The sequence below is a fragment of the Acomys russatus genome, chromosome 31, assembly GCF_903995435.1.
Source record: "Acomys russatus chromosome 31, mAcoRus1.1, whole genome shotgun sequence".
NCBI classification, from domain to species: Eukaryota; Metazoa; Chordata; class Mammalia; order Rodentia; family Muridae; genus Acomys; species Acomys russatus.
Window position 1 is genome coordinate 8,385,903 of NC_067167.1, and position 24,267 is coordinate 8,410,169.

General features: G+C 50.4%; 1 protein-coding gene across 1 annotated transcript in view; it reads left to right on the plus strand.

Moving 5' to 3' along the window:
- Positions 1-1,524: 1,524 nt before the first annotated feature.
- Nuak1 (NUAK family kinase 1) overlaps positions 1,525-24,267 on the plus strand; it is a 66,564-nt gene continuing 43,821 nt past the window's right edge. Inside the window, exon 1 of the mRNA XM_051172694.1 lies at positions 1,525-2,141. Coding sequence (XP_051028651.1) covers positions 1,899-2,141 — 243 coding nt within the window. The 5' untranslated portion in view covers positions 1,525-1,898. The remainder of the gene's footprint in view (positions 2,142-24,267) is intronic.

The following is a 24,267-nucleotide window of genomic DNA, read 5'->3' on the forward strand; positions in this document are numbered from 1 at the left end:
GCAGTTTCGGGATGGGGGCGGGGAGTGGCCTTTGCCGTTTGTCTTATATGCTCTTAAGGTAGGCAGGGACTGGCGGGCGGGGGGGGGGGGGGTTCGGGCATCAGTAAAATAAGTAAATAAAGTTTGGTGATAAGACTATCTGCAGAACAGAGCAGAGGTAGGGGGCGGGGGAGGGGCGATATGAGTACTGCAGTGTATTTCAGGCAATGACTCTGAGAGCAGGGAAGGGGGTCTCGCTGTTGCCCGAGTCCAGTGTAAGGTGATAAGCAGACAGGAGTGAAGACAGAAGGAATGCGCAGGGCGGGAGGAACCTGAGAGCCCAGGGCTTGGGGGATCAGCCGACTTGACTTGCAGAGCACACCAGATGTTTTGGTGTTCCTGTTCGCTCTTCCTACCCTAGTCTGAAACAATGTAAATGACATGAAATTACTTTAAAATTTTCCAAAGGCCTCTTTAAAAAAAATTTTTTCCCCTTCACGTCTTCTTATTTTTTCTCCCTTCATCTTAGGAGAACCAGGGCAGCCTAGTTGGGAAGCCTTCCTGTCTGATCTTCACCTGGTGGGGTGAGATCTGGCCTTTTTAGTCAAAGGAAAATTCCCATGGCCTGAGGGGGTTAAGAGGCCTGCAAGTGGCCTCTGGCTTGGGCAAGGAATTGCTCAGTAAAGCTCAGATTCCGGCCAGTCCTTGAGCTATCGTTTGTCCACCTCGGAAAGGGGCCTTCTCACTGGTGCTCGGCAGCGCAGGGGACCGAGCTCCATTCAGAGCCCTCCTCCCCTCCGCGTTGGTTGTCCCAGCAGGACTCCCGGACCTTATGGGGAGACCCACGCCCTGGCGAGTGGCCGAGTTCCTCCTTCGAGATCCTGACTCCGCCTTTCTCTCCCGGAGAACCGGGGTCCCCAAGCATCCCTCCCCGGGACTTTGCAGGGTCCGCAGTAGTCCTAGGACGGTGCTGCTCTAGCCTTGCCAGAGCTGGGGACCTGCAGGGCCTCGGCGGCGGAAGGGGACCGTGACTCACCGCCGGTAACCCAACACCGCTGGGCCTCCTTTTTTCCCCGGCCTCCCCCAGCTCCCGCGGGCCTGGCGGCCGCCGCCGACACCATAACAAACATGAAGGGTGGCGGAGAGGGTACAGCCCCCGGCCACAACGCGCGCGCCTGGGCCACACTGGCTCTGTACGTAGCCGCCTCTGCGGCCCCCAGGCCCCGCGAGCTTTATCCGAGGTCTACCGGCCCAAGCTAGCTGCGGACCGCACGCAGTAACTGCGGAGGGTGAGTGCGGGACGCTCAGAGAGGGGACAGGCGACCTGAGCCGTCCCCCCGCCCCCCAACCTCATCCAACCCGAGACCGTCTGTCCCCGCCCGGCGAGGACAAAGCGCCCTGGCCGCCGCCCGGGCCTGTGCCGCGCCGCACAAAGGGTGAACGACTACACGCACCCCGCCCCCTCCTTGCGCGGTGGCCCAGCGCGGAGGTGGGGACACCCAGGAGCCCGCCCCGCGCTCCCCTCTCGCCCCGCCCCGTCTGCGCGGCCTCTTGGTGCGGGGGCGGGGGGCGCGGCGCCCCACATAACACTCCCCTCTAGCACGGGGAGCCACCCTCTCCCCTCCTTCCTCGCGAACACCACCGCCTCCCCTGACACCGCCGCCACCTCGCCGGACGCTCGGCCGGCAGATTGCGGCGGCCAGCCGGGGGCGGTGCGCTGAGCGTGCGCGCCCGGGGACGCCAGATGTGCAGTCTCCGCCGCGACTAGTGCCCAAGAGGCAGCCAGAGCCTGATCGGGTCGTCTCCGCAATGCTGCGGGGGCGACCTTGAACGCACCCCTGTTTCCCGCGGCGGGGGACCACCCCGAGTCCCTGCGCCCGGTCCTGACCTCTCCAGCCCGGCTCGCCCCGCGCGTGGACATGGAAGGGGCGGCAGTGCCCGTGTCAGGAGATGGCCCTGCAGTGGAGACCGGGTTGCCTGGCTCTCTGAGGGAGGCGGTGGCCGGCGCGACTGCATCCCCAGCGGAGCCCAGGAAGCCTCACGGGGTGAAGCGACATCACCACAAGCACAACTTGAAGCATCGCTATGAGCTGCAAGAGACCCTGGGCAAAGGTACTTACGGCAAAGTCAAGAGAGCCATAGAGAGGTTTTCAGGCCGAGTGGTAAGTATGGGGAAATCCCTGGGGGTTTCTGGCTAGTTCTCTGGGGGATCAAAGTGGGGTCTGGGCACACAACACCACCGGGCTTCCCAGAGCCCCCCTCCCCCGTCAGACTCTTATTTCCAGCACCCCATGACTCAGGTGTGTATCTCTGGAAACACTTGTTACATCTTGTCTGCACATATTTTGGGGGTCCCCCCCTTTTTTTAAAAATCCCAGCTAGTAAAGTAGTGTTTGGGATTCACCAACGTTTTTGCAGCTTTGGGAACATGGAGTCTTCCCCGCAGACACACCTTCGGACCTTGCCCAGGAGTTCCTTATTTGTACAACGCCCCCCGCCCCCAAAACATATCCTTAGTCATGAAGCTAGACTTTCAAGTCGTGTCCTATAGTTGCTCCCGACACCTTCACTTCTTTCATCTACACACAGTCGCACTTCTCTGCATCTCTCCACTGGGATGCTTGGTTACCCCAGATGCTGCTGTTGCCGCGAAAGAAGACAGACTCCTGCCTCGAAAACCTAAAAGCTGCTGTTGAATGTCTGACGTTTTTTGACAGTTTGCATTCTGGCTGCTGGCAATACTGGCATGGCCAGGACATGGGTGGCCATACAGCTGACTTGCAGCAGGCCCGCTTGCCTTCCAGGTCCTGGCTGCAGGGCTACCAAATTGTTCAAAGGGTCTGGCTAGCTGCCCCCGTGACAGCTGAATCTGCCAGGCTGTGGAGGAGTTGCTTGCTTTGAGCCTTGGGGGCTCAGCATTGTCCCAGCTTTGATTTGTTGTCGGGTTTTTTTTTTTTTTTTCTGCCTTTTTTTTTTTTTTTTTTTTTTTTTTTTTTGCAGACCAGGCCCTTGAAATCCACACTGCTTGTGGCTAGAGTTGGGTTCAAAGTGACTGACTGTTGCAGAAAGAGTTTGTGTGGTGTATGGCAGATTTAAAGCGTATCAGATGTATTTTAATCGATTTAGGGCCAAAGTCAGAAACTATGAGACTTCTTGTGTGCAGTTTTGGGGGGTGGGAGGCACTGTTGCTTATAAACCTAACCAGTGGCTACAGGGAAGGGCAAAGTGATCTGTCAGCCTGTTGGTGTTGTTTCCTTTGTATCTGTATAGAGACAGTTCTGGGGGAAATGAGTGTGGTCAGCAAGGTTTGCCCTCGTAATTCTCAAATATGTGACCAGCTGCGTAGCACCCCCTATGCCCCCCCCATTCACTGTCCATGTTGACATAACTTAATCATTAAAAAAAAAAGTCTGTTATCAATGAATTGGAGATTAGGCTTTGTGTTCTTAAAATGAACTGCTCTGCCATTTGTGAAGTCTATGGCAAGTTGTGAAAAAAAAAAATTGGGCAGGTGCCCTTTGCTTTATGCGCTGAGAATTCTGTAGAGGAGGGTGGTTGCAAAGGTGTTCGCTGATGAAGGAAGAGGCTGGGAAGTGCGGTTCATTCATGCTTTTCCTCTGAGGTGCTATGCCCCAGGCTGGATGTTGAATAAGCAAAAACTAAGTGTAGCTCCTTTCTCTTGTTGTCTTAATAGCTGTTGAAGAATCACACTGGGAAGTTGGAAAGCGGAATAATGAAAAACAGACCCAGTTTGAGGTGCAGGTTGACGATGTGAGAATGTGCTGGGTTTGGGGGGGGGGAAGGGTGGGGTTTGTGGTGGAGACCATCACACCTAAGTGCTTGGGAGTCAGCCCAGATGCTTTGAGTCTTTGTGAAATATGCTTGTCTGCTGAGCTCCGCTGTGGCTTCCAGTCAGGCGTCCTTCTAGCTGTCTGATCCACAGATCGGGTTAGACTTGCATTGGTAGGCGGGCGCCTGCCTGCCTTCCTCTTTTGGTGGGTGTCTGGCTCTTAATTTGCACAAAACTGAATGTTCTGCCAGGATTTAGCCTCATGGCCACTAGGGGGCGCCGAGAGAACGAGGGAGGCTCGTTTCTCCTCAGCAAGACCAACCAGCTGTTATTGTCTAGCTCAGCCTCCCATTGTGCTATTAATTTCAGCGAAATCTCTCCATTTTTTTTTAATTCAAAAATTATGTAAAGATTTTGAAGCTGGCAGTAGATACAGGCCCGGGAACTGACAGTTCCCAAACTGCCTCACTTCTCCATTGGACCGTTTTCTACTTGAAAGCTGAGTTGAGAATGTTAGCAAGACCCTCTGGTGGACGCCTTGCTTTTTAACAGATAGGAAACTGAGGTTTGGAGAAAGAAGTCTTCCTGGGCCGTGGGTACGTTCTCCACCCCCACCCCCACCTCCAGTCTCTGAGTGCACTGTTTGCAGCTGGGAATTGGGGAATTGTCAGGTGGAAAATTCCTCATGTCTGGCTGGACAGAAATGAGTACAAGCAAAACCAAAACAAAAATAATTGGTCAGCATCGTGTGTGCCCATTCAGTGCCTGATCGCTCAGTGTCAAGGGCAGCAAAAAAATTTATGAGATTAGGGTGACATCCTCAACTGGCCTCAGAGCATCCGCTGGAGAGGGCTTAGGAAAACACTGCCTTACTTCTGACTGCTCCATCTTTGGGTAGAATTCTGACTGATGCCTCTGAGAGCAGTTCTCAGGGGCAGCTGCCAGGCTCACCTGTTCTGTGAGTGTGAATCAGGTCCTAACTCCAAATCAACCAGTCAGAAGTGCTGGGATGGGGGTGGGGGCGGGGAGGGGGGGGACCAGCATTCCTGCCTGAAGTAGGGGTGCTAAGTGACGAGAGTCATTTCTTGTAGTTTAGGATGTCATACCTGGAAGGGTCTTTGGACCGAGCCATAGCAAGGCACACACAGCATTACCTTCCATGCCTGGGAGAGAACTGCAGTCAGGAGCTTGCAGCCAGCTGGTCCAACCCTTTGCACTGGGGCTGGGCCTCTCCTTTTCCTCATCCCTAAATGTGGTCTCACAGCCACAGTTTAAGCATGCCTGAAAGGCAGGAACTCACAGTGGCTCGAGACGATAAGCCAACATTGGGGCAGTCTTACAGAAAGGCTCGGAGTCCTGGCTGGCATTCAAAGCCTTGACCGATCCCTTATTGGCACTGGAGCTTTAGGGGAAACTATTTAACTGTGAAATGGCAGTTTCTTCAGCTGGAAAGTAGGGTTCGGGCAGTACCAACTTCTCGGACTTTTGAGTTGCATAAGATAACTGAAGTAAAGTCTCAAACGGGAAAAGAAAACATTCTAGTGTTCCTCCCTGGTGGGTTGCCTCTCTTATTCTCATTTAGGATTTCGTCCACATTTTAACGCCACCAGAGAGACAGGTTGCATTGGCCAATTAGCCTTGGATCTTGCAGAGAGGGGGGAGGGGCAAGGGAGCTACTCACTTTGCCAGCACAATTAGTTAATTAGGGAGTCGAAGGCATAGGAGGGCAAGACAGTCTTCCAGATTCAGATAGCATCTGAATGTGTTTCTACATGGGTTGAATTTGGGCCCCATTTATTGCACAACCTTTGTTTGGATAAAGTTTTGGGCAGGCTGGGGGGATGAGCTCCTGGGTCATCATAGGGCATGTGCTTTTTGGGAGCCAATTCTTTGGACCTTCAGGGCATGCAAAGTATTGCTAAAACAAACACAACACAGCAACAACAAAAAAATCGAACCCAAACACACACACACACCTTTTGGGAGAGCATGTGACCCAAGCGAGTGCTGCCAAAAGCAACTCCCTCACCCCAGCCATGGCAAACTGTACATCCGAGAGCTATCTGAACAAGTCGGCTCGCCAAACTAAGGTTATATACACTCATCATGTGCACAATGGCTGCGTAAGGTTCAAGCCCAGTGCCTAGAGTGCCAGAGATCGTGGCCTCTGTGTCATCCCAACCCGTCCCAGAAATGTTCAGTGACTTAGGCATGCCTGAAGTGACTGGGATCAGGTAAAGGAAACCAATAAGAGTGTCTGTTCTTTGTTTAACTATGTGGTCCTCACTCCTTTAGGACTTAATGTCTAGTAGCAGAAACGAACTGCATCTGCAAATAAGTGAGTGGATTCGGTTAGACGGTGGTATACTGCCTTGCCATGTGCACTCACCATGCTAAATGTGGAGCCAGGCGTGAGCGAGGAGCTTACGATCTGCTAAAAAGATGGAGGAAACAGTTCTCAGGCTGGACCTCGTACTCCATGGAGGATTCATCAGTTCAGGGGATGGAGCTTAGGTCATTAAAACAAGAAGCTCTTGTTCCTGCTGTTACAATCAGAAGAGTGTGTATGAGCGTGTAAATGTGTGAGTGTGTTTGATTGTGTGAGAGAATATGTAAGAGCGTGTGTGAGTGTGTGTGAGATAGACTGTGCAATAGTGTGTAAGTGTGTGAATGTGTATGAGTGTGTATGAGATAGACTATCAGGAGAGTGTGTGTCAGTGTGTAAGTGTGTGTGACTATGTGTGTGTGTGAGAGAGAATATGTAAGAGAGTGTGTGTGAGAGACAGATATGTAAGAGTGTGCATGTGTGTGAGAGAGACTGTGTGTGTGTGTGTATGTGTGTGTGTCCCTGTGAAAATGTGGGACTACCTGTTCATGTGAGTGAACATGTGGAGACCAGAGGAAAATCTCGGTGTCATTCCTTTGGTGCGAGTGTCTCATTGGCACGGATTGGCAGGCCAGTCAGCCCCAGGGGCCTTACCTGACTCCACCTTCCCAGTGCTGGGATTATAAGAGCATGCTGCCACGTTGATCCTGGGGCTCAGACTCAGGCAACTGATTACCACCGGAGCCCCCTCCTGGCTGCCACAAGCTGATGGTTTTGAAATCGTGAGGTATGCCATGCTGAGCCTAGAACTTTACAGACATGCGCCCTCATTTTACCCTCACCTCTAGTTGGATCTGTTTTACAGATGGAGAAAATAACACGCCAGTGGGTAGAGAGTTGAGGGTCGCAGCTGGGCAGTGTCTCCTAAATCTATCTGTCTGTCTGTCTGTCTGTCTGTCTGTAAGAGACATCAGGGACCTTCCTTAGGTCACACAGCTGGTGACTCTGGTGACATTCCATGTCGTTGGTGACACCTGGTCAGCTGTGGGCTGATCCTTTATTGAGGCGAGTTCTTGCTGCACTTCAGGCAGTGGACATAGAGGCAGGACTGTGACAGCTAAGTCTTCTGGGATAACACAGAGCAAAGGACTATCCCGGAGGGGTGGAAATTATAGGTTACCTTCCCTGACCTCAGAAAGTACTGGAAGTTGTCGACGACAGAAGGCATGGCTGGTAATGGAAGCAGAAAGTCTGCGGACAGACAGACAGATAGACCTTCCCTATACTCTCCTTTGCTGTTTTATTGACTACCAGCTAAGAGGAAGGGAGACTGTCCCTGGATTTGGGTTTCAGAAGCCTGGACCCTGGGCACATCACAGGAAGGGCAGAGGAGCAGGTCAGATACTGTGGAATGTGAGGTTCATGCTGGGCTGAGGTGGGATGCAAGATTGATCAGGTAGACTGAGGGCCCATAATAACTGATAGTGGCAGCAGTTAATGCTTCTCAAGTATTGGGGTTCATATTCACCGATCTAACTCCCTGACACACTGTATCATCCCATTTTCCAGAAGAGCAAACTGAGGCCCAGTTAGGTTATCCAGCCTCGGCAGCAAGGCCAGTGTTTGTACCCAGAAACCTTAACCGTAACTCTCTTGGAAGTAAGCTGAGCTAGATAGGTCATGGTGGGGGGGGCTGGGAGTTCTATGCCTGGGGGCTTGGGGTGCAGACTTGGAGCAGGAAGGGTCTCGCAAGAGTTGGGGTGTGAGGAGAGAAGAACTGGAAACATCTCGGGAGAGACATGGGCTGAAGATGGTGAGGTGTTGCCTCTTAGACATTTTAACGACTCAGACCAAGGAGCTCTTCCTGTGGACACACACTGCATTCTTTGTCCTGACCCCCCCAGCCCCCCCCCAAAAGCTGACCCTGAATGCCTGGGGAGGGTGTCCATGGGTAGACAAGTTCATTTTCTTAGCCTGTAGTGGAAAAAAAAAAGCACTCACATTATGCCGGATTTCTTGGTCTTCCTTAGGCTATGGTAAGAGATAAGCAGTTCAGTGAAGGTTGCTTGTCCATGTTACAGCCCATCTAACTGTCTTGGACCCATCTCACACTGCCGCCCGCCCACCGGAGATGCCTTGCAGGATGGAACCGAGATGTATAAATCTAGCAAGGGCATATCGGAGAGGTGTAGCGACTGGAGCTTAACTTCCCTGACCCCGAGGAACGTTTGCATTAGTTGGCCAGGAAACACAAGCCTGGAGGTGAATGAAGGGAAGTCCGCAACAACGGGCAGACCCTTCCCTGCACGAATTCCTTTGCTGTTACAATTTGCTCACGTATTCTTTGGGGGGAGACGTATATATCCAGGGCTTGTCGGGTTCCTGGCTGTGGCTTCCTGTCCTTAGTGGCTTCAGAGTCAGACAGCAGAATTCTCATTCGTCTTTCCCACATGAAAGGCTGGGAGCGTCTGTGAGTTATGACTTGCGAAGTATCTGCTTTAAAGCTGAATGCATTTATCATTGCACGGGGCCAGACGACACTGGCAAGAGCAACAGTGAGAAGATCCCAGGCCCCAGGAGAAGGAGGGAGGGGCTGGGCCAGATGACCCACCCGTGAGTGGAGTCTGGGTGAATTGATAAAATTCCCTGGAAACAACCCAGGAGCAGCCAGATGTTGGCTTCATGGCGAGATTCTTCAGTAAACTTTTAACTGTATGTAAAAGCTAGGGCTGGGCAGTTTCACTCCTAGATCTACCCAGGAGAAATATAAACACATGTCCGCATAGAAACGTGCTCACAAAGGGTTGGAACCAAATTACCCATAAGCCTCCCTAAGTCAAAGGCACACATATGTTCCCCTCCCTATGAATGGATACATGAAATATGGTGTGTTCGCTTTACTTAGAATATTCTTAGGCTCTTCTTGTGTAATTTTGCTTATTGAGTATTTGTGGGGTGTTATTCAGCAGTGAAAACAAAGAGTTTCCTACATGCCGGACCACGGTGCAACCTTGAAGGCATCATGCTAAGTGAAAGAAGCCAGTTAGGAAAGACCTACCGTGCAATATATGATTCCACGTCTGTGAAATGTCCAGAGTGAGCAGCCAGTCCACAGAGACAGAAAGATTGTCAGGGCTGATGGCGGAGTTGGCAGAAAAAGGAGAGTGGCTGTTGACTGGTATGTTTCTTTGGGGGGGGGGCAGGTCCTGAAAATATTTTCAAACTGTAATGATGATTGCACAACTTTGAGCATAGGCTAGCCCTCACCGCTGTCTAACTGGTACAAGCATAGTAGGTACTCAGAGTGAATGGATGAATGGATGAGTGAGTGAATGAATGAATGAATGGACAACTGCTGCCGGAATAGTAAATCAACAGTCCCAAGAAGGGAAAGTGTAAGAAGGCCAGAGGCAGCAGGAAGTTCCCCTGCCGGCCTTGTCACCCTCTGTCCTCCTCACCATGCACAGGGTGGACCAGCCAGGATGGCAGCACAGCTCTCCGTTATGCGGCTGTGTGGCTGGAGAGAGGACAATGCAGAATTGTTCGTGGCCTGCTCCCTTGGCATCTGCTATTTGCTTCTTGGGAGCTCTGAGAGCTCCTTGCCTGGGTCAGTCCTGAGCTGTCAGGCTTCCTCTACCTCCCCCCACCCACCCACCCCCACACCCCGCCACTTCTACCTGAGGAGCCCTGCTGATCAGCTCTGTAGCTTGTACAGGCTCTAGATGCAGAAGCCATCTCTGAGGTTTCCAGAACACTCTCCCCCTAGATTGTAAATCAAGCGCTTGAGGAATTCTAAACTGGCTGGCTTGTGGAGTTAGTTTATTACTGGAAGGAAAAAAAAAAGTGCCGTCATGACCTGCCTTTTCGGCTCGAGAGAAGAATTCCACATCATTTGCTTTCATTGCTGACTTAGAGACGTCTATTGGGAAGACACTGAGAAGAGGCTGTGAGAGACTTTATTAGCTCCTTTCCTGGAGGGGCTGGAATTGGGACCTGGTGGCTCAACTTCCATCCCTTTGGACGGCAATTTAGAAAAGTACTTGGTACCTTCCATGGTCCTCTGCCCCTAACTGCCTGTGCCTGGCACTGACCAACAGTGCAGCTCAAGAACCACAGGAGCCTTTTAAAACTGTTTTTGAAAAATATTTATTAATTTTTAATCTTATGTGTGTGGATGTTTGTGTGCATGTGTGTCTGTATACTACCTGTGTGCAGTACCAGCAAAGGACAAAAGAGGGCGTCAAATGCCCTGGAACTAAAGTTACAGAGGGTTGTGAGCCTCCGTGTGGGTGATGGGTGCTAAACACGAATCTTCTGAAAGAGCACCCCGAGCCACTGCCCAGCTCCCACAGAGGCCAGAACGTACCCTTGGCTGTTGCCTTTGCACTGCGCTTTGGGACAAGCTTGATGAACCCACGGACACTCACATGGACACTCAGCATGGTGGCAGGGAGGCAGATGGCCCCACTCTCGAATTAAGAACTGCTCTTTGCAACCTGCAGAGTCAGGATGCGCTGTGACGTGGGACTAGCCACGCACGTTAAGGATGTGAGTGTGGGACTTCTGAGGGAGATCTGTGGCCTTTAGAGAGTGGCTGGTGTTTTTCTTGGGTGAGATGCTGCTAAGGATGCAAGGTACCAGTGGCCTCCATACCTTTGGCAGCCAGCATGCAATTTAGTGATGTGGTAGGCACCTTTGCATCACCTGTAAATGGAGGGGAACCCTTGCAGTGGTTCTCAATCTGTGGGTCGGGACCCCCTTGGGGTAACATATCAGATATGTATTTTATGATCGGTAACAGTACCACAATTGGAGTTACAAAGTAGCAGTGAACTAATTTTATGGTGTTGTGGGGAGGTGTCACCACCACATGAAGAACTGTATTAAAGCGTTGCAGGGCTAGGAAGTTTGAGAACCGTTGTGCTCTTGGGGGAAAAAAATCAGCTCTAGGAGTCCATCAGCGTGATGCTTCATGCTCTGTGGCGGGGCTACCTGCTTGAGCTCTCCTCAGTGGAGGGAGGACAGGTAGCTTCAGTGCTTGGGGGGCTTCCCTCCTAGACAGATGGTCCCACGGGACCTCCGACTGTTTCTCACTGCCCTGCACTCTAGTTCTGCCTTACAGCGTCCCCATGTTTCTTAGTAGGTCTACACTGAGATCTGGAGAACATATACCCTTCACTTCCCTCAGTGTAATGAAATTGGCAGTAGCGGGACTCACTTCCCCCTCGACATAAGAACTCATGACACTTTTCCTTGGGTGTGGTGGCGCAACCCTTTAATCCCAGCTCTCAGGGAGGCAGAGGCAAGTAGATCTCTGTGAGTTCCAGGCCAGCCTGGTGTACAAAGTGAGTCCAGGACAGCCAAGGCTACACAGAGAAACCCTGTCTTGGTGTGTGTGTTTGTGTGTGTGTTTGTGTGTGTTTGTGTGTGTTTGTGTGTGTGTGTGTGTCTGCTAAGATGCCTAGAAAGAATGCCTCTCTTGTTGATGTTCCTAGAGTTCAAGGGGTCTTTGGTTTGAGCTGAGTGAGGCTGGAGGCTGGTGGTTTTAAATGTGAAATATAAGATGCCACTCAACGTACATGGTATAAGATTCATTCTAGAAGCATGGAGAGAGAAGGAAGCGGAGGGGGGGGGCGCTCAGAGAGAAAGAGAGAGAGACTAAGAGATAGAGACAGTAAGAGAAGAAGAAGAGAACAAGGGAGGGAGAAGAGATGGGTTTGCCTTCTTTATAATCCTGGGCAGGGGCACATCTAGTGGCAGGCAGGTAGTGATGTCATTGGTTGCTAGGCAGACTGGGGGCAGTATGCTCAGCCCTCTCAGTGATTGGCTCTGCACTTGGTCATGTAGACACTGTTTCTCCTTAGGCTTCAGCAAGTGATTTGGGGTCAGGGACATTTGGTGTTCCAAGACAGCTTGGCTCCTTGGTCTCTGGTGACACATAGGAAGTGGGTGAGATACCCAGGGTTCCGTCTCTTTTCTGGGGCAACAGGTGTTTTTTTGGTCACCAGGAAGACTCCACTAATAGGCTTGCTACTATTTCACCCTGAGAGGTGAACGGATGGCACCAGTCATTGCTGCCCATTTCTCAATTGTGGAGCCTTATGATAAGTGCCTGACCCGCATCGCCACACATTCGGAACGAGAGAGATGTGGCCGCGAAGGGAGCTGAGTTGCGGGGTCACACCAGTCATCACCTGGATGTGAGGGAGAGAACCCAACCCGTGTTTACCTGAGCTCGGGACCAGGAACTTTCTCTGCTTCCCAAGAAAGAGTAGGACCATCGCTGTCATTTCCTTTTCTTGTAGCAAGTCTCTCCCAGGCAATAGGTTTAAAAAAAAAAAAAAGATGTTTATTCAAATGTTTGTTGATGGGCTTTTCATGTGCTGGGCACCAGGAAGAAGGAGCTAGACCTGAAGCAGCGCATTGATTCTAGAAGGTGTGTCTAATCCTTGCCATTTCTAGATCTGTAGCATTGTACCCTGTCCCAGTCCCTCCCTGATAGTCCACTTAAGAGGATAGATCCCCCCTTCTCTTTTAAATAATCTCTCAATCTCATCACTGCCTGTGAAATACCCAATATGCAGCCTTGGCTTCCTCAGTGTTAGTGGAATGCTGGCAAACAAGGAGTTTGCAGAGGGACCTCCAAACAGCACAGTTCCCTAAATGCATTTCCTACAGACTTGCAAGTAATGTCTTTGCCTAGCAGAGAGTGGTGGGCAGAAGATGGAACAGCCATTGGGTTGTCTGAGGAGTTCTGAGCCCAGCACAGGAATGCCTTCATTCTAAGTGATGCATCCACTCTGGGCGGCCAGAGCCCCACTTTGTGTCTTCCGGGGAGAATCAAGTGGAGGGGGATGTGCGGGCGAGCTGGTAGCAGGTGTTCTGGAGAGGAGAGGGACTAAGCGGAAATCTCGTTGTGTGATGGCCACTTTCTTGGATGTATAGACAGGTCCAAGGCAGAGAGAGAATCCTGGCAGGAAACTTTATTGAGTCACAAGCCTGTGCCACGCGCACAAACGGCCTCCCCCCATTCTTTTTCCATTTTATTTTTATTATTGTATTTCCTTCCCTTATTCCTTCCTTCCTTCCTTCCCGTTTTTATAAAATTTATTTATTGTATATGAGCACTTTATCTGCAGAAGAGGGCATCAAATCACATTACAGATGGTTGTGAGCCACCATGTGGTTGCTGGGAATTGAACTCAGGGCCTCTGGGAGAGCAAGCAGTGCTCTTAACCACTGAGCCATCTCTCCAGCCCCCTTCCTTCCTTTTTTTTTTTAAAGTATGTGTGTGGTAGGAGATGGTTGCTGGGTGTGGGACCCTGTGCAGCCTAGTTCTTTACTACTAAGCAACATCCCCAGCCTTTGCTTTTTTTTTTTTTTTTTTTTTTTTTGACCTTGCTTTCTTGTCTTTGAACCTGTGCGACTATCACAGCCCTGTCGTAGACAAGGATGTAGAGGCTTAGAGGGGGGTGACCAATGGCTCTCCTCGGGTCAGAGCTGGAATTCTAAGGTCATGAGTTAGAGGGGGTGGGGTACTGGCTGCATTTGTGAAGGAGCTGCAGTATCAGACACTGCCCCCAGCGAGAGCGATGTGGTGATGTTGACACGGACGGGTTTCTGCTTCTGTGCAGCTTACAGTGTAGCCTTTTGCGTGGGCTGTATGTTATGTGTCTTGTTCATACGTTACAACACAGCAACAAGAGCCAGTGTGCCTACTGCTCATCCTCTTCCACTGTAAGATGTGCTCCACTGCACAGGGCCTCTCCCCAGCCTTATTTTCCGATGCATCCCATGTGGCTAAGAAATATGGGCAGCGGGAGTATAGGATTGATTGCAGAATCTATTTTGCTAATTGAAGACCAAAGTCAGGCCTGGTCGAGCTGGCTTATAATCCCATCTATTTAGGAGACTGAGGCAGGGGGATTGTAAATTCAAGGCCTCCCTGGGCAGTTCAGCAAGCCTCTTACCTCAAAATCAAAAGTACAAGAAAGGGCTAAGGTTGTAGCTTGATGGGAGATCACTTGCCTAGCATGTACAATGCCCTGAGTTCAATCCCTAGCCCTGGTAAAAAAAAAAAATCCCAGGCTATAAATGTTCTGGAATTTAGCGAAGCCAAGGAAGAAAAGAATTAAGCTGTGTAAGTCCCGTTTTCCTGGAAAACACTGTTTCCGAAAGTTTTTAAAAATTTACTTTTATTTACATTGAGGACTGGTGTCTTTACAAACGAAGGTGCAGCAGGGTAGCTGGGGGTTGTTGCTAGGCGAAGGAGGAGGGGCCCAGGCAGGACCTTTGCTGTTCATCTGGTGATGCCATTTGCAAACCACAAACAAAACAAAACAAAAACACAATTAACCTCCCCCCCCTTCCCCATTTGCTTCAAGTCGGAAAAGCAGCTGCTTCTTAAAACAGCTCAAGAAGGAAAAAATTATAACAAATATTTAGCATTTCTCTGGTGGCGGCAGTCTGACATTCCTTCCAGCCCCACAATGAGTTCTAATTTTATGAAATGTTTGGATCGGCCACCAATTTTTCTGGAGGAATTTAAGAGGCTTGTGTCTGTGCTTTATGCCTGATGGCAGAGAAATGTCACAAATATCTGCCCAGTATCCCAGACCCGGTGGGCTGTGCTCGCCCAGGACAAAATGATCACCAATATAGTGACAGGGAAGACAGAGATCTCTCTCAGCTTTGGCTGACAGTGGGATGCTCTCAGCGTCAGTCCCCAGGGCTTGGCTGGGCTGCGTACCACTTCCAACCTTTCATGGGCTATAAAAACTCCAGCCCTGGCACAATGCCTCGTGCCTGACTTTGCCAGCAGACGGTACGGCCTCAGTAATTGGGTGAAAGGGATTTTGATAACACCTGTATGCCCCTTGCTCACAGTGCATGTTGCCTCCCCTGGCTCCCCATAGTTTCTCTCTCTCTCTCTCATCTGCCCCAGACCAGCACTATCAACCAGGGACACTTATGGCTATTAAGATGAATCACCATGAAATCAAACTAAAGACTTAGCTTCTTGGTGGTACAAGCCACCTTTTAAGTGTCCAGTAGCCCTGCATGGTTGGAGTCTACCACTGGATTGTGCCAAGACTGATCAGTTCCACCAAACCTAGTTAGTTCTGTTTGGCAGAACTTACTGGTTTGTAGATGCCGACTTTAATGAAGTAGGGACAGGCTGCCCCGCTCCCCACAGCTCCCAGTGGCCGCCTGTTAAGCACCTCTTCCACTGCTTTGCTGTATCTCCACCCAACTCCTCCTGCTCCCGCTGTGTCTAAACGGGGGCTTGAGAAATAGCATATAGCTAATGAGTTTTAAGATGAAGGAGAAAATGCCTGTATTAGCATTGTTTGGTGTATGCATGACAGCTTCCAAAAAAACAAACAAACAAACAAAAAAACAACAACAAAAAACTAAATAAATAATTCTAGGGTTCCCATTGGCTAGAATTAGATGGCATTTGTGACTGTGGTCCTATGTGTCAGGTAGTGCACCAGCCTCTGGGGATGTAGTGATGAGGCCCCTCTAGTCAGGGTGCTTTATCTAATCCAACAAGTTTAAATTTGGGAGGACAAGCCAGTCTATAGGATATAGCCGTGAATGTATACAGACTGTCATTGACAACCAACTCCCCCCACCCCCCCCACTGCTGCCCCCACTGCTGCCAGGGGTCTGATCAGCAGGATGGGGGGGGGGGAGCTCTCTCGGGAATACTTAGTAGCGTTTGCTTGTTAACCAGGGTACTCAGGTGAACAAAGCAGAAGGGAGATGACAACAGTTGGCACTTTAAGGACCAGCTCTGGACAGTGGCTGTACTGTCTGGTGACACATGACACAGTTTCTTCTGTCTGTGTTTCCTAACAAGCCGAGTAAGCTGAGCCCCTTGGTTCTCGCCTTGGGTTAGAGGCTTGCGATGCCTTTTCCTGTCATGCCAACATGATGTGATCATTGCACCAAGTACAGAAGAGCGATCACGTACCAGGGACGTTCCGAACGTGCCCGTGGGCACCTTAAGGGACGCACACCACTGTCACTCCTGTTTTTACAAATGGACAAGCTGGGGCAGAGAAAAACATTGCCTTTGCTCATGTTTATAAGTGGATCCGAATCCTGAGCCGCTGTGATACCAGCACTCAGGGCCCCTGTACCTACGCAAACTCTCCGGAATGCCACATGCGCGCTTCCTTCCAGTTGCTTAGAGACAAGTTCAGGTATATTTAGGAACGGCTTGTTTAGAGAAACAACACATGTAGACAGTATGATCTACAGTGTCCGCCTCTGGATCACTGTCTGTCCCCACATGTCTGTCTCTGTACCTAAAGAACATAATTCAATCATTTATTCAGAGGGTGTTCCTGTAGGCCTACTGTGTGCCAGCCCTGTTCAGTGCGCAAGGCATATAGCTTAGATATAGCTTTATAAAGACTGCTTGAGCAAGTGTGACCACAGGTCACCATGCCCCCTGGAGTGGAAAGCACCACTTGCAGCAAGGGGGGGCGTAGAGGCTCCTAATGATGTCCCCTCCAGGTCTGGTCACGCTAGCACCTTGCTCCTAGCAACATGACTCCCCCATACTTTTGCCTCTATAGGGACCTGGTTGTTCAAACCATTCCATAAGGCCCGGCCTGGGGCCTTTCGCCCTCTTGCATCACAGGCTGCCCGTAACTCGGCAGCTGGCTTGTTTTCTTTCTAGGCTCCAGTTGTAGTGACCTTTGCCTGTCTGTTTATTTCAGGGAAATTATTCCATCCGGCAAATATCGGTTCTCTCGGGGGGGTTGGGGGGAGGAGGGGTTGGGGCTGCAGAAGCACATCTGGAGGGACTGCTTTTAGTCGGGTGGCCTGGAACGGCCTCTCAAAGGAGGTGGCAGCTGCTTCCTTTCTCTCAGCCTGTTCTCGCTTTGCCCTCTGACATCTTTCTCTTGGGCTCAGAAGCCCATGGTACCATTCTGAGACATATGTCTGCATAGCTCTGTTTGCTAGCGGCCTTGATAAGAATAGCCGTAAGCATGCTTGGAACGTATACCGTGCTGCATGTATGTGGGCCTGTGCATTTCCCATAGCTTAGCTCATTGCCCTTTGCTTGTTCTTGGCAGTGTCAGGACAAGCTGGGGGTGGGTGGGTGAGTCTTAAGTCTAAATTCAGCTTTGGTAGCCTTACGAGGGGGGAAGTCATGATTGCGCATGGCTTAGAGGATGCTGTGTTTCATGACAGAGAGACCGCGGTGGTGGAGGCCGTTGACCTGGCATTCAGCCTGCCCTGAGCCCCAGTCAAGGAAATGTAGGGCCGAGTGAATCGGACGTTTAATGTGGAAATAGTAATGAGTTATAATAGAGTTCTGGATGCCTGTATATTTTTCCAGGTGGATGAAGCCCACTTGTAGATGAACGAGTTCTCTTAAACAAAACAAAACAAAACAAAACAAAAAACCAGAAAAAAAAAAACCCTGCAGGAGTTTATTGAGAAACTCTTTGTCAGGGAAACCACCCAGAACCTTCTCCTTGGTGCCCTCAGCTCACTTCTGAGTGCTCCTTGGTAGTGTTCAGGAATCTTCATGTCCGTTACTTACAGTTTCTCTGTCTCTGTCTCTCTGTCTCTGTCTCTGTCTCTGTCTCTCTCTCTCTCTCTCTCTCTCTCTCTCTCTCTCTCTCTCTCTCTCTCTCTCTCTCTCTCTCTCTCTCGGTGCTAGCACACGCATACATATGGGCGCGCCTGCGTGCACCTGTACATGTGGAGATGATGCTAACAAGTTGGTGTTAGATGCCTTCCTCTGTGTGTGTGTATGTGCATGTAAGAGCAGGTACCCAAGGAGGCCAGAGGCATCCAGTGTCTCCTGCTGAGCCTAGAACTCTTGGAATAGGTGAGGCTGCCTCCTCCCGTCTGCTTAGAGCCTCACTTTTGGTAAGAGCCCTCTTACTTGCTTCTTCGTCTTCTCTGCAGATGGGGCGCTCGCGTCAGGCTGCCTTCAGATGTCCGCTCCTGGATGCTTTAGCTGAACTGTATGAGTCCGTTAAACAAATCTAAGCATTTGAGGGGAACGTAAGAGAAGAGCTGTGTCTCAAACCAAATGTTTTACATGGAGAACATCTGGGGAACGTCCGCGTCTGTGTGTACATCAGAAAGCAGCTTGGCGGGGCTCCACTGGGATGGCTCTGGTCCCCGGTGGCTGGGTTTGGCCGTTGTGCTGTGAGGGCTTGGTTCTTCTGAAGTACTGCCTTCCAAGGCAAACGCTCGGGGAGGAGTGTCTCCTGTGTAGCTCTGCACTCCGAAGGGTTCTGGTTTGTTCCCTGGCCAGATCTCCACATCTTAGGAACAGTTTGATAGCCTGAGCCCCTCCCCCTGAACCCTAGTCTCCAGAGAAAAGCAGTGTTATATAATGCAGATTCCTCCCTTACCGGGTGGCCCTGTAAACTGGACAAAATGCAGACGTGACCCAGTGGAAGCAACATTAGCCCTAGATTCCAAGGGTCTGGCTTGGAACTATAGCGTTGACTACTACCTGTGGGAACATGAGGCCATTTTTCCTGGGAGTCCGTTGTTGGATCAGGTTGGTGACAGCGGGGTTGAATAGGAAAAGATTAGTTCTTGCAAGAGTGAAGCCTTAGTATATTCATCCTGATCCAGTCATCTCGACTCCTTCATCGACAGAAAGTTCCAGACTCTTTCCAAGCCTTTTGGGGGGGATGCGGGAGTCAAGACAGTGTTGATTCCTGCCTTGTAGCTTGCTTGCTATGCCTGAGGTACTGATGCCAAAAAACCGCGTCTCTTCTTTGGTAGGTTGTATTTTAACCACGGCCTGGGTAGCATAAAGACTGGTAAATATTTGTAGGCCTGAACAAGATTTGGCAGAAAATGTGGAATCTCGGGCTTTCACGCACAGCATGCCAAAATGGTCCCCTTTGATCTTCTTTCCCCTCCAAAGAAATCCCACAGTAGTTGACCATGGAATTGTTGTGTTCCCGAGAGCTATGTATGAGAGGAAGTTTGAAGAATCCAGAATCCGGAAGGGTTCCAACGGTGGCATTTTGACCAGTCCTGGCCAAGTGAACCAGTCACAGCCCATGTTAACAGAGACTGACCCGACGTAACGGGGGTGAGAGATCGTAAGACACCCAGAGGGAAGGGCCGGGGCACTCTGCAGAAGTGGATTAATGCTTTGCCCAGAGCGGTTTTCCCTGCAGTTGCTTCCAGAGGGAATGGACTCGCTGCCACAGTTTTGTAGTGGCACGGCCCCCAGGCCTCCATTTCTGATTGTGTCTGTGTCCACCTGCCTTCACTGGCCAGACAGACAATGGAAGGGGATACCTGTAGATACATATTTTAAGATGGAAGTGGCTTAAATGTGAGGTGGAGGGGGGGGGAGGCTTCAGGTAGGTCCGTCTTTCTGTTCAGAAATTTGGACTCAGCTCACTTACCAGCTGCCCACGTGTTGCCAAGAACCGTGCCAATCACAGGGTCACTGTGGTCAGGGTTTAAGAATATGGGCTTAGGCAAGATACATTTCTGCTCTTTCCCAGTTGTCCCTAACTACCAGGAGTTCTCTACTCTCCCTCAGGCATCGTTTCTATTCACCGAGAAAGCATCCTAATGCTGTTGCAAGACTAATGAGTGAGAGGCTGAGAGATTTAACAGAATGGTACCCGGGGCCAGGCATATAGTAAGACCTTGATAACTGGTAATTACCGTGATCATTGTTAGCAATTACTGTGAGTCACTCTGAAGCTTCCCTGAGCGTGCTCCATTGGAAAGACGGGAAGGTCACAGACAAGTGGTTTGGGAGCAACTGGGAATTCCACGCCTCGGAGACTCATGACAGAAGAAGACTCGGTGGCAGGAGGAATGAGGTGGCCCACTGGTGGCCTTTTAGGTTCCAACCTACCTTTTAAAATTCTTAGACTACATCTTAGCTGTAAGTCTTTGTATGGACTATGCGTATGGGTACTGGCTCCATCCTGGATGCGCTATACTTTGGTTTGCATATGCTGCAGAGGTGTTTTCAGTGTAAATAGAGTTTATGAATACTGGTGAGGGGGCTGATGAAAGGGGACCCAGAAGTCCAACCCAGGGCCGTGTCTCGGGAATCCGTGTAGAGAACTTGGCAAGACTGAAAAGATACCTGTGGATGTTAGAATGCAGGAGGATCCTCCTGTCAGAATATGGCAGCTGCAAGCCAGGCAGTGGTGGCACATGCCTTTAATCCCAGCACTTGAGAGGCAGAGGCAGGCGGATCGCTGTGAGTTCGAGGCCAGCCTGGTCTATGAAGCAAGTCCAGGACAGCCAAGGCTACACGGAGAAACCCCGCCTTGAAAAACCAAAAAAAAAAAAAAAAAAAAAAAAAAAAAGAAAAGAAAAGAAAAAGAAAAAGAATATGGCAGCTGCAGACGTCCACAGAGACACGATGACACTCGTCCACTCAGGCCACTCCTAGAGTCCCTAGGGTGATCACCAATGTGCTACTCAGTTTTCTCAGGGGGTGGGAAACCAAGGATGTAAAACTGGCCAAGTCTCTACTGAGTGGGGCTTCAGGAAATGCCAGCCCAAGAGGAGTGCACTCCATGGGGGTTGCCTCGTCATTGCTTGGGACTGTCTGTAGCCAGAAGGGTTGCTGTTACCAGCATCCTTAGGTAGACTTGTGCAGTGCTAATTAGGGGGCTGAGGGACCTGAAGGCCTTTCTGTCTTCTGACTGGGATCCTCCCAAATAATGCACAGCAAGGCCTTCCCTTTGCAAAGGACAAAGGTGATGGTGCTACTAGGGTGCTGAGGCCAAGGGGTGAGGCCAAGGTGATGGAACGAAGCCTGCGACATCTTGATTCCCACTGTACTGTGGCCTCGCACACCATAGCCATTATTTGTAAGTTTTCCTAAGAGCAGGGATTCTGTTGGGATTAAAAAAATAACTTCTGACGGCTCTGTCCTTGTCAGTAGAACCGTCCATGATAAAGATAGAAAATGAGCTTTACTGGAAGAAATGGCTCCATGAGCCTGGAAGGCTTCACCTGTCATATTCTCCGTCAGATCCTTACACATGGTAGCATCTGCAACTTGACTTGCTCGGCTGGCCAGCTCTTCTGCATCCATACCAAAGCATGGCCCATGCTGTGCTGTATAGCTCCGTGGCACACTGCTCCCCTTGTGTCATCCCCCTGCCTCTGCCTGTTGTATTTCACTGTCTCAAGAGTCTAAGCACTTGGTCCAGACCCCCCAGCCAAAGTCAGCTCAGTAGACTAATTTCCTTTCCCTTTTGGAATCTGAATTTGGCCTGAGATCTTTTGTGTTCTTTGCTCATTGCTTCTTCTCTAGCAGTTCCAGCTAGAACTTTCTTGGGTGTTCAGAAGTCCATAAATACAAGTGGTCCAGCCCTGACTTACTACAAGCCCTGCTATACACAGCGGGTTGGGAATCAGAGGTTGGGATGGAGGTCTTCCGGCTTATTGGCTCTCCCTGGCTTGGCTCATCCCTTCTACCCTCTTTTCAGGACAGTTGTCACCCGGGAGAAAACCAGCTACACTGCATGGGCTGGGGACATGTAATAGCGGGTATGAAAGTGTTTGCTGTGCAAGCGTGAGAAACTTTGGATCCCCAGCACCCAGATAAAAGGCTGGGAGGGTGCGTGAATCCACCTGTAATCCCAACACTCAGCAGGCAGAGATAAGCAAACTAGATTAGCTAATGCCATGGGCTCTGGGGTCAAGGGAGAGACCCTGCCTTAATATATATGATGGAGAAGACCGAGAAGGACAAAGGCAACCTCTGCCCTCCACATGCATCTGCACACACATATACAGGTACTCCCGCCCCCGAATGTGCCGCCACCCCCCCAATACACACCACATGAATACACACCACACACACAGTCACTAAAATTAATCAGTCGCGCTGCAGGATTGAGCTCTGCAATGTGCTTGGCTTTCAGACATGTGCATAGCTAAAAATAAACAGTAGTTTGGTGATTCTAGGCACAGCTCCCAGCCTTGCATTTTGAGTGCTTTGGTGTATCTGACCTGTCTGAGTTAGCATCTCTGATGGTACCAGCAGGTTTTTAAAGCCCCAAGGCTGTGTGCAGACCGTGAAGTCACCCATCCCTCTTTGGCTCCTGTGGCCCTGCGTCATTCACGGACTCACCCCGAGAGCCAGGACACGGGAACTGTTTCCTGGCAGCAAAGTTTCCTTATGCCAGCGGTAAATTATCCAGGCCACCAGCTTCCTGTGGGAAGCAGCTCACTTTCAATTGCCCTCTGTATACACGGGCAGCTCATTGCTTCTGTCGGTCATTTCGTGTGCAATGATTGTGTCGTATCTAAGGTATGTGATAATAAAAGCCATCAGGGTCAATGACTGTGGTTTAAGATGACAGTCCTTTTGTTTGTTTGGTTTTAGTTTTGGTTCCCTCACCCCACCCCGAGATAGGGTTTCTCTGTATAGCCTTGGCCGACCTCGAACTCATAGAGAGCCACCTGCCTCTGCCTCCCAGAGTGCTGGGATTAAAGGCTTGTGCCACCACCACCCAGCAAGATGACAATTCTTAAACCTCAAAATGTAGTAAACTCATTTGAGATATAAAGTCTTTGATATAGTGGGTTCTAGGCCAGCCAAGGAAACATAGTTAGAGCTATTCTCAAAACAAACAAATTTACCCCTCACGGCCCCAGAACCCTCTCAAAAATCAAAACCAAACCAAACCCTGGGATACCGGGTCTCCGCTGGCCCTACCCTCACTGCGTTTTAACACTGTTTTCCTCTCATCCAGTTTGGATGTCTACTGCCCATCCCTTGACAGATCACTGGTTCAGAGGACCTGCCTGCCTTTCGAGGCCAACTCACTACTCACTGTGCCAACACCACTTTCCACATGCTTTCTTTTCACCCCTCCTGGTTCTTACCAGGTCAGCCATGGTCACTAGCTTGTGTTTACAAACCCTGACACAATACAGGGAGTGTAAATAGGCCTTGAGATTTCTTAGCCCTCAGTTCCCCTTCATGTAACATTGTTACTGCAATTAGACTTTCTTTCTTTCTTTCTTTTTTTTTTTTTTTTGATTTTTCAAGACAGGGTTTCTCTGTGTAGCCTTGGCTGTCCTGAATTCACTTTGTAGACCAGGCTGGCCTCGAACTCACAGTGATCGGCCTGCCTCTGCCTCTTTGGTGCTGGGATTAAAGGCTTGGGCCACCACGCCCAGCCAAATGTAGACATTCTTGACACAGTCTTTGAAGGGAGAAAAGTGGGTGGGGGTGGGTACAGACAACTGGAGAGTGCCGGAGTAGATCAAGTTGTGCCCAATAATTGCTCTGAGCTCGTCCAGGCCAGACAGACCAAACCTTCACTCTTTAAAATCTGGAGCTAAACCACATTGTTTTTCATAGCAAAAGAGAAATCAAAATCATCCAAGGAATTGTTTTGCTTCTAATGGAAGTTTTGGGAAATACCGGCTTGAGAAGAGGCTATTGAGGACTGTGTTTTTCAGAATTCTTTGCAGTAGTGGGGCTGCCTTAGGGAACACACATACAACTCTTGGCTTTCCCCCACCCCTTGTCTGCAAAAACACCCATGTAGGAACATGAATAAACAGTCTAGGGAGGAAGTCGGCCGAGCCACCTGCCCTGAGGCAGAGCTGGCACAGGCCCTATGTGGCCTGTTGCATCCTGGCAGCTTGCTGCTCTGCCCAGAACTGAGGGTCACTGAATTGATTAGGGTTTGGGTTGCAACATAGGCTTCTGGGTGGCATTATGGTGACCCAGGCAGAAGCTTTCTGAATAAAGGGTGATCTGAGGAGTCTTGGGTGTGTGTGGCCCATATGGAGCAGGGCTCTGCCCTAAAGTCTGTTGAACTCCAGGGGGAGCAGCCCAGACAATGCCTGTGCCTCAGGGATGCCTGCTCCCCTGCTGTGGAGCCTGGGCTCCTCCTCTGTAAGAAGGGGAGACTGCCTCTGGTTAAGCATCTGCAGCTCCTTCCGGTGGCACGCGGAACTGGAACATGGCTTGTGTGAGATCACACCTCGTGAGTGGTAGAGGGGTTGCCAGCTGGCACTGCTGGGATTAGACACAGTCTTGTTCTAAATGATGCTTATGCCATGTTTATGATTGGCCCCTTCCTGTGAGGCTCGTCATCATCGTCATCATCGTTGTTGTTGTTAGTTCTGGTTTTGTTTCTATATTTTAAGAAAGGGGTCTCAATGT